Raw genomic sequence first — 11,110 nt, 5'->3', positions numbered from 1 at the left:
GATAAGAATGTGCATCATACTGTTTGTATTTGTTAGGGTAGGATTTGGTGTTTCACCTTTTGCGTTTTTTACTTGAACTTTGTTCAACAAGGTTGAATTATACGGTAGGTCTGTATTGCGTTGCGTGGCATCGCTCTGTAACGCTGTTTCTTTTTAAATAATAGAGCTAAACTCATTTTTGACAATGTTAAAGTTAAACTTTAACATAGATCCTACATACCAGATGGTACCCTACTTGACTATCCTGAAGTGTATGATTTTCTCTTGGCCCACTTCTTCAAGTGCAGGGTCCTTAATCACATAGTGACATCTCTTGTGTCTTCCAAACTCGTAGTGATCCTCCTCACAATCATGCACTCAATAGCCTCCCTTCATGGGCAGGAGCCGACGCCACGGCTGGACTTCAGGCTCCTCGAAAGAGAAGGCCAGAGTCTGAGACACGTGAACAACGAAAGCGGTCCCCTTTTCTTTTTAATGCAAATATTTGATTTTGAACAAATGACATTACTACATAAAATTAACAGTTGACTAAACTGTGAATGGCCAGACAAGTAATCGTCCGATCGTGATCACTCACCGATCAATCGGCACATCTCTATGCGTGGAGGAGGTTTATGTTCCTCCAACCAGCATCTGGCTTCAGCCTCTTGAGGGCATCAAACTTTCTGAAAACATCCTCAATCTGGAAATAAAACATCTCCCAGAAACCCTACAAGTCAGTGCAGGTGGTGAGCTTCTACTCATGTCCAAACTCACAGTCAAGTCCAAGAAGAAACTGTCCCAAAACGCGAGCAACGTGAGCAACCTGGCCTGGCCCACCGCTTGTGCGCATACAATCCCTCATTTCTACAGGGATGGAGTCATCGTCCATTTTGACCTTTGAAAAAAAAAAATATATATATATAAGAAAAATAAATCTAGTCCAAGAAACTGTCCCAAAACGCTCCTTCATGAGCAACCTGGCCTGGCCCACCGCTTGTGCGCATACGATTTCTACAGGGATGGAGTCATCATCCATTTTGACCTTTGGAAAAAGAAAAAAAAAAATCTACAGTTGACTAAACTGTGAATGGCCAGACAAGTAGTGGCCTGCAGATATTCCACCTTCACTGCAGTGGAAATCAGACTTGAAGTAATAACCCCCATTTCATTATTACACCGCTAGAGGGCGCTGTTGTATTGAACACGAGAATGTTGAAAAGGGTAGACAATTTTGGGAATGCTGGCAAATGAGAATCTAAAAAGGGTGAACATTGAAAAAACATTAGATGAATTCTGCCTGTGTATCAGTTAATTTCTTTTGAATAAACAAAGGAAATATGTTCTCTGTTTATCTTTTTTTTAAGCATATGCTACATTATGCACAACGTTGTATATTTCATATTTCAATAAAACTCTACAGCAAGACTTGCGGCCAAAACATTTGTTTGTTTTTGAAAACCTGCTTAGTGCCTCCCGTCACTATTGGCATGAACATGTTTACCAAAATTGTAATTTCTATTCAGTGCTCAAATCAAATGTTAGAAATATATTAAACAGTATAAAATGTATTGAAATAGTCTAATTTACATCCTTGTTTCGGCGCTTTGTTTCCATTGAATGAACAAACTCATTGAATGAACACATTCATATATCTCTCTTAAGCACATGTTGTAATCACTTGTTAGAAAATGCGACATAAAAAAAGTACTTTCTAAAAGAAGACTGGCAATTAGGCTACTTATCTGATCTGAGGTCAGTTGGGCGGTGCTACTAACTACACTCACTCAAGGTGCGTTCGTGTAGTCTCAAAATTGTGGAAACGAGGACCACAACTAGACGACCCACCAGTGTGAAAGATCCAATCAGACCAGTTCACCGTATTTTCCGTTCCGAAAAAAATAATTGCGATTTAGTGCCTGAAATGGGCAGTTTCAGGCACAACAGATACACTTTTTGTTGAGGTAATAATGACTAGTTATTAGTCTACGTCAAAACCTCACGGAGACGATTCAGTAGCCTATTTCTGTAGTTGTCAAACATTTGTCTTTTACTGTAAGTAAATTTAAAACTGCGGTGAAGTAAGTGTCCCCATTGGGCAGGAAACGCAGGTAATAGAAATTTGAACTATTTATTGGTGCGTCTGTAAACTCCTAAAAGTGACATGACATGGCACTTTACGAGTTTACAGGCGCACCTGAACGTTACATGGGAGAACAAGACGCCACGGACACTCCAGGCCTGGAGAGAGAAATAATCTAATGATTAGCCAGCAGCTCCACTGTACTAACGTCACTGATGGCTTGGTTTCAGTCACTGAGGGATGACTTCACCCTGAAACCCTTTGAAATAGAGGTAGAGGAGCAGACCTGGTAAGTTCCCCCACCACCACTGTCCTTTCCACATAAAAGTATGCGATAGATCTCTGCGAAGTCTAACTTTGTTTTTAGAACTTATAATTGGAAGGGCACTGCACTGGTGTGGTCTTTGATTGATAATCAATAATAGTGCACTATCTATCCTCCATTGTTTTGCTTTCATTTCATTGACCGACAAAGTCGAGAGTAAAAAAAAAAGTCCTGTCTCTAGATCACGATTCTCATTGAACGTGAAGGTGATGCGAAATTGCGAATGCATGAGAGTGGTTTTGCGGCCAATATGCACTCCAGATCGGAAAAGTAAGCTACTCAAATTCTTTACATTAAAGTAAAAGTACCAATACTGCAATGTAGAAATTGCCTACTCTGATACAAGTAGAAGTTCGGAATTCAAAATTTACTTGAGTAAATGTAAAGTATTGGTATCAAAATGTACCTAAAGTACCAAAAGTAGAAATTACTCATTCCCATTTCACACATTTTCCAATGAATAAAATTTATATAAATCCTTTAGCTCAGAATAGCAGATCTACAGGCTAACAAGGCTTTGAATTGTTTTCAAATAGCCGAAATGTGAGGCAGAAGTGATTTGTAATTATAATCAAAAGTATAAAGTTGTCATGTAATTGTAGAGTAAAAGTACAACATTTGCCTGCCCTCTGAGATGTAGTGGCGTAGAAGTAAAAGTTTTAAATATTGGAAATACTACAGAAGTACAAATACCTCAAAATTGTTGGTACTTATGTACACTACTTAAGTAAATGTACTCAGTTACTTTATACCATTGCCAGTGCCAATATGATCCAAAAGATGTCATGTCATGTCTTGTTGTTGTAGACACTGTGTTATTATCCCCATTGATTTTGTCCCCCACCTCAGCTGAAGCCTTTTTATTGATTGCCTTGATAAGACCATGCATCATAAACCTTGTCTGGAGAGCCATGCCACAGGTCCCCACTACTCTCAAGCATGTTATTCTGTGTCAGAAATCGATATGGATTTGGACTTAGTTGTCTATTATAGTGAGTAGATTTAAGCTAGCCCAATACATTGTTTTAAAACCTTTATAGACTGTGGGTGAGGCATCTGTGTATCTGTCCAAAAAGCTATGCATTCACAATTCTGTCCTTCCCTGACATGTGTGCACAGTCTGCACACACAGACACACACACACACACACACACACACACACACACACACACACACACACACACACACACACACACACACACACACACACACTGTATGATGAGCACAGTGTTGTTGGATAGTCAGGTCAAGGACAGCCCAGATTAAAGCGTTTGTCTTCCACGGTCTGTGAACCACTTTAATCCCCAACACAGACAGTCTGACTGTTGACTCTGTGGTGTTAGAAGAATGATCTCAGAAGATAAGTGTCTACTGTTAGTCTTCTGTCTGAATATATATATTTATTTATATTTTAGAATCCCAGGTTATGTCCCTCCCTGGCGAGTGGCGACCTATATTTCAACAGTAGTCCTGCAGTTTGATTGTCATTGGTCCTTGGATCAAGTGCCAAATGAATGCACTATTTGTTGCACATCATGAACCAGTGGTTCTCAACGTTTTCAGGATCGGGGCCCAAAGTGTCCGCTGGCAGCCACCTATCTGACCACTTAACTGTCTGATGGGTGGGCCAGTGCATTTTCAGAGCATGTTTATTTTAATGATCAATCAATCTCGTTCCCAAAGTCATTTTTCAATGTTAAAAAGAAAAAAAGAGTTCACTCTAGCACGTACAGCTTGCCCAAGCTGATCCCACAAGTGTTCAATTGGGTTGAGATCTGGACTCCCATTACATCCACTCTACTCCCAAATTCTGGAGGTACTCTCTGATGATCCTGGCTCTGTGGGGGCGATTGTTGTCATCCTGGAGGATAGCTTTAGGTCCCAAATTCTGGCAGAACCCATGCTCAGGTGCTAGGCACCCACCTGTGACTGGCACATACCTGTGACTGGCACACACCTGCCAGCACTTGAAGCCCAAAACGAGAGTGAATGCCAGCAGAACAGTATTATAGGCCATTTTGGCAAATCTTTGGTCAGCTCTACCCACACGTTTGGCTGTGTTGCTCATTCCACGAATGCCCGATGCTTACAAGCTGTACCGCGTTGTAAAGGTGACTAATCAACGATAAAAATGATATGAACACAATACCATTTGGTATTATTAAAGGGGAGATATAATGGACTGAAGTCAGGTTTCCTTACTTTTTGTGCACGGTTTATATATTAAAATGATTATTATATTCAATATTTAATATATTATTAGTGGTGTGTGGCAATTGTTTAGGGGCCCACTTGCAATATCTTCACGGTTTGTGAGATTAGCTCTGGACACGCACGCACGCACACACGCACGCACGCACACACTAACCTCCTTCAGAGTCCTGCCATAAAAAGACTGCACTGTACATCCTACTCGTTGAAGTAGAGTACATAGGATTGATGGAGGCCACCACAGCTGATAATCTAATTGAAAAGGTGCTTGTGGGTGTGTCTGTGTCTCTGTGTGTATGTGAATGCATGTGCATTTGTGAGATGGAGAAAGAAAGAATTGCAAAATGAGAAGTACTAACAGATATTTAAATATATATGTATATACACACAGTATATATATTTACTTACAACGACGGACTAATCCCGGTTCTTGTCCTGTAAATTTGTGTGTGTGTGTGTGTGTGTGTGTGTGTGTGTGTGTGTGTGTGTGTGTGTGTGTGTGTGTGTGTGTGTGTGTGTGTGTGTGTGTGTGTGTGTGTGTGTGTGTGTGTGTGTGTTTGACCTGCTGACGGTTGACAGTCAGTCAGCTGACCATAAAGCTGATTAGGTCAGGCAACATACACAATACCACACAAAACGATGTAGGGCGGATATACGTACACGAACATGCGCGGCATGCACGCACACATTCAGACAGGCCAGCTCCCAGGAGTGTCGGAGAGAGTCAGGCAGGTAAATCACTTCATTATAATCATATGTCACTTGTGTGCCGTCATCTAGTGTGTGTGTGTGTGTGTGTGTGTGTGTGTGTGTGTGTGTGTGTGTGTGTGTGTGTGTGTGTGTGTGTGTGTGTGTGTGTGTGTGTGTGTGTGTGTGTGTGTGTGTGTGTGTGTGTGTGTGTAAAAGTGATGTTGAAGAGAGCAATTTTACTTTTTATTACCTTGTAAACTTTAGTAGAACTAGTAGAGGCGACTTTGAAAGGACACACAGAGAGAGAGAGAGAGAGGTACACAGGCACTGGTAGAGAGGGAGAAAGGAGGAGGAAAGAAGAGTGCATCTGTACATTGAGGAGAAAAACTAGTTCTTAGCACATCCCACAGGACTGTCATGTGTAAACTCTCTCTCCCCGTGTCTCCTCTCTCTCTCTCTCTCTCTCTCTCTCTCTCTCTCTCTCTCTCTCTCTCTCTCTCTCTCTCTCTCTCTATCTCCCCCCCCTCTCACATGCACAGGACCCAGTGTGGTAGGCTCAGAGCAGGGGTATTATTACAGAGCTATTCACATTACAACATAGAAGGAGAGAGAGCGAGAGAGAGAGACACTCTGAAGATCACTTCCAGATGTTAGGTGGAATTCTGCACTCATTCTGCACCCCCCTCTCTATTTTTTTGAAGGTTAAGGGAACCAAAGCGTTGTGTTTTGTGCGTGTGTTGACCGAATTTGCTTACGCGTGCTCTTGCGTGGTGTACATCTTGCAGAAAAACAAGTTCAAACTGCACAGAAGTAAATTAATAAAAGGCAGACAGAAAGAAGGCAAGACACATTGGTTTCTGCTCGTTGAGAAACCGCAAATCAGAGCAAGAGGGGAAGAGAGTATAGTGAATTGGAAGGGAAAGGGGGATGAAAAGAATAAGAGGAAAGCGAGAGATCGAGAGAAGGGAAAATGGGGCCTCTGGCTCGCCCAGAGATCTAACCACTAGAAACGAAGCCTCGCGATGGAAGCCATCGACTGACCATTATTAGTAGTTAGTTCCATCATTTACTCATAAAGGGTTGGTTGGCTCTGTCCAATATTGCTTTGTTGTCCCATAGAGCATCTTGGAGTACTTGAAAAGCAATAAGCAGATGATGATGATGATGATAATGCTAATGATGATGACGATGTTATTATTATTGATAGACAAACTGATGTCTGATTGCCTACAACAGGGGTCTTTAATGTTTTCAGGCCAAGGACCCCTTAGTTGAGAGAGAGATGAAGCAGGGACCCCCACAACCTGTTCATAGATTCCATATAGTTTCGTTTGACAGCACGATCATCAGTGTATTTTGGATACATTTGTGTATTCAATCAATTCAGTCAATTTGTGTTTGCAGATATTTAACCACTTGAACCATCAATACTTAATAAACTTGACCTTTCATTTTGTACTTAGTCTGCTCTTTTCCGCATCTACACCAAACCTCTTTGTTGAAAATAACCGATCTACAAGCTTGTAGATCTGCTATTTTTGGCTACAGTTCTCAGAAAATGGACACTAGTGTTCAAGTGATTAATATAAGAAAAGGGGAAAAAAGGTTCTATCACTCAAGTTTTGGAGGACCCCCTGTATTAACTCTGAGGACACCCTAGGGGTCCCGGACCCCCTGTTGAAAACCCATGGCCTACATAGTGTGTGGTCTGTCTATTGCAACCTTCTCTTCTCTCTTTTTGACTCTTTCCGTCCCTTTCTATCAGTCTCCCCGACATTTATTGCGTTTAGTTTTCTGTCGTCCATGTTTATCTCTTCCGCTAACCACTGTCACATCTCCCCCCCCCCCCCCCCCCCCCCACACCCTCTGTCTGTCTGTCTCCAGTTCCTTTCTTTTCTCTATCTCTTTCCTCTCTCTGTATCGGCCCTCCTTCTCTCTCTCTCTGTCTGTGTTTCAGTAGGGCCAGACTCAGGCTGTTTCAGGAAATACCAACATCATTTTTTTCTTCTTCTTTGGGGGGAAACTGACCGACATTCCTCTTGGTTCTATAAACAGAACAGTGTATGATTGATGAATGTATGCGCACACATGCACACACTCACTCACGCATGCACGCACGCATGCATGCATAAACACGCACACGTGCACACTTTAGAGAATGGGAGGAATCATGTTCAATGAGCTTCTAATTGTTTGGAATTTGAGCATAATTCCAATCACACGCACAAGATGTGTGCGTGTGAATGTCCATTGTCCAGGATTATTCAAAAGAAAGTTCTTGTTTTGATGTCTTGATTTTGCAGTGGACAAACTGAACATTAACAGTCTAGATGCCCTACATTTGTTTTATGATCTGGGTCCTCTCATTCTAAACCAGAATTCAGCATGCATGAAAATGAAAATAGCTAATTCAGGTTTTATGGTGAGCAGAAGATAGATGTATCGTGTCATTTTAGATTTTAAATATTGAGAGAGTCCAGTTTGTTGTGTTATCCTGGGCCGCGGGGCCTAGAATTCCAAGCTGCATGCCTACACAAGATAGAGAATGTCTCATTGGTGTAACGTCCTCCGCTGTTTTGTGTAGCACTACTGTCAAACCACTGGCTTCTCCAGTGTGTGGCAAGCGTGCACCAGTTGTGTAATTGGATTGGCCTGGTTTTACATGAGCAGCAACTCGTAGTGTGTTTCTGATTTAGTCTTCTTACTTTTTCTTTGTTCATTTACATGCAGCAGTTACTGCATACAGCATAGGTAGTTTTGTAATACAAAGAAAAGATGACAAAGCACCACCATATACACAGCATATCTCAACTTGATATCTGAGGACGACCTAGAGAGATATAATCGGCGGATTGCCAGGAAACTTGCAGAGCACATTCATGCTCCTGCTAGGTTGACCCTACTGACTTTGGTGACCCCATGACCTTTGCTCTAGCACAGATGTGTCAAACCGCCGGACTGTGGGATGATTTGGGGAAACAATTCAAATTAATTTAACAAAATATATATTTGAATTAAAATATTCACACTCAGTTATCATCTATCTCTATTGCTGTGAGTGTGAATGTTTTATTTGTATGTTTTAAGAATGTTTTAACTTTTACATTGACATGTACAGTGTAAAAAGGAGCCTTCTTCTGTAGAATCTGTACCACACCTAAAATATAAGTTTGATATCTCAGATTTGTATGCCATTGTGTATACATGTATGCCATAGAATCCACCATAGACATACGCTGTATATGCACAAGCCGTGCGCAGCCATGACGCGCCTGAACACTTTCCTTTGTGCATGTACAGGAACAGGATGAAGTTAGCTTGAAGTTAGCTATTGGCTACCAAGCATTTTAGAAGCCCTATTTTCGGCGATTTAGCCGTGATTAAACCTTGCACACCTCATGGATATGCATGGAACAGAGAAAATGAGCTCTAAAGATCCTGGATTGCATTGGAGTGGATGGCAAATATCGGCGGTGCGACGCTCTCGCGGGCCGTTTAAACGGATGACGGCCGGCGGCCCGGCTCGTAAATTCATATTTTTTTTTTTTAAAGCCGAACTAGTTCGGGATTGGCACCCCGAACGTTAATAAGGTCCAAACTATCCCGAACTAGTTCAGGATAGGCACAATATGAGTTAATAACCCACTGTATGTAAGCACCTGCCACGTCGATCCCACTTATATTGTCTCGCACCACAGATGTGATTGATGAGGTTTAATTGGGAATATTTGTGGTGTTGAATGTGTCTTTCTTTGACCATCACAGAGGACTTGCATCTGGTGCTGAAAAATGTGAAGTAATCAAATTGCAATGCCACTTTGAACTTTTTTCTGAAAATAATATTGAGCAAGGCCTACCCTGAAACACTTGATAAAAGTCAGCTGGTTGAGCAGAGGGCCTTCATTTGCCCAAATGTTTCTCCTGGTGGATATACAGTGTCAAACAGTAACAAACAAAGCTGCAACAAAGTTGTTACAGTTGCTTTGGATTAAGACGCTCTAGGGGCTGTTAAGTATGACATCATTTTGTAGGCAGAGGAGAATTTCTGCCCACAGTTTCCGTGAATCTTTTTACTATTTTTACTATTTACACATTTTTCTTCTCTTTGTTGTTGAAAGGAAAGTGTTAGAATTATACTTTAGTCGTTATTTTTTAGTCGTTGTTTTTTTAAATAGCGAGGGACAGAAAATGCTCTGGGGGCAGATTCTCCTTTGCCTACAAAATGATGTCACGGCTTAAAAGCCCCATAGTACTGTTCTTCTTTGCCTATCCGTCTGACTTTTGAGTACTTACAGTTAATTATCTCCATCAGGCTAAAGGCCTTTAATTTATAGATATTGTGTCTCCATCTGTCCGGAGCTTAGTTTTTAGGCACTTTCTAGTTATTTGAGATGTCTATTTGATTGTATTTTTACACATGGCTCTATGAGTTGGTTCTACTTGGTTGGGTGTAAGGAGCAACACTGCCTCTAGGGGCCACTAGTTAGTGGGGCTAGCTGTTGTCTTGTTATTTCCAGAATGGAATCATTTCTCTCATGTTACACTAAATAAAGTGTGTGCGTACTGGGTCTGGTATCTTGACTCTGGTAATAACACTGGAGTTAAATAACCTCTAGTACAGGGGTCTTCAACCTTTTCAGGCCAAGGACCCCTTAGTTAAGAGAGAGATGAAGCAGGGACCCCGGGCCCACAACCTTTTCATAGATTCCATATAGTTTCATCGTTTGACACCACAATCATCAGTGTATTTTGGGTTCATGTAAATTTGTGTTTTCAGATAATTAACCACTCGAACTGTCAATACTTAATAAACTTGACCTTTCACTCTGTACTTGCTGCTCTTTTTCCACTCTACACCAAACCTCTTTGCCAAAAATAGCCGATCTACAAGCTCACAACAACGCCTCGCGCTGCGAGGCATTGAGCTTGGACCCCTGCTCTAGTAACTACTGGCTGCCTCGAGGCCTATCTTTTCATTAAAAAAATAAAAATAAATGTATATAATATAAATATAATCATTATAAATAAGAATCCAGATAATAAATCAGAATCCAGAATTCATCAGTGCTGCTCACTGTGTATCATAAATCTTAGACCTCCAAATGTAGTCTTTCCAGGTTGAAGATGAAGTGAATCTGGGCGGGAAAAGGGAAATCTCAGCATCTTGATTCACGGCTTGTTAATGAAAACAATTTTGCAATCCCTACATTTCAAAGCTTTTCCTACCAACTAACCGTGTGTGTGTGCGTGTGTGCGCGCGCGCGCGCGCGTGTGTGTGTCTGTCTGTCTGTCTGTCTGTGTGTGTGTGTCTGTGTCGCTCTGTGTGTGTGTGTGTGTGTGTGTGTCAGTCAGAGCATGTGGAGAGAGGGGAGAGATATTGTTCTGCTGAAATGGAGCTGCTGGACTCTGGAACTGATTCATGCGCTATGTCTTTGTTTACACCATTGACTTTATATAAATGTTTACACTGACACACACACACACATGCACACACACACACACACACACACACACACACACACACACACACACACACACACACACACACACACACATACCCACACACATACACAAACGCACACACAAACACACTGCTCACTGGAGAGTTGGGCAACATAGATGAGTTTCAGCATGTCTGAACTTAAGTGATAAATGAATCACACAGAAAGACAACAAGGAACACACAGTCCCACGACCCACACAGAGCCCAGTGACATCAGTTTAGGCATGTTGGGAACTTGGGATTGAGAAATTGCTTCCAGGTACGAGTGACTACCTTGATGATCAATTGATTTTGTGTAACGCAACACGGCCAGCTTACG

General features: G+C 41.6%; 1 protein-coding gene across 6 annotated transcripts in view; it reads left to right on the top strand.

Moving 5' to 3' along the window:
• Positions 1-2,277: 2,277 nt before the first annotated feature.
• LOC308301728 (uncharacterized protein) overlaps positions 2,278-11,110 on the top strand; it is a gene marked incomplete at its 5' end in the record, with an annotated part of 91,415 nt that continues 82,582 nt past the window's right edge. For 5 of the 6 annotated variants that reach the window (XM_080745807.1, XM_080745809.1, XM_080745810.1 and 2 more), the window contains one exon: positions 2,278-2,351. In XM_080745807.1, the coding sequence (XP_080601933.1) occupies positions 2,278-2,351 (74 nt within the window). Of the gene's footprint in view, positions 2,352-10,964; positions 11,051-11,110 lie in introns of those variants that run through there. The other variant, XM_080745813.1, reaches the window with a different exon arrangement.

This window comes from Nannobrachium achirus (genome assembly GCF_963921795.1).
Source record: "Nannobrachium achirus genome assembly, chromosome: 17".
Lineage (NCBI taxonomy): Eukaryota > Metazoa > Chordata > Actinopteri > Myctophiformes > Myctophidae > Nannobrachium > Nannobrachium achirus.
Note: the sequence above shows the minus strand (reverse complement) of the source record. Positions and strands in the feature narration are given on the sequence as shown.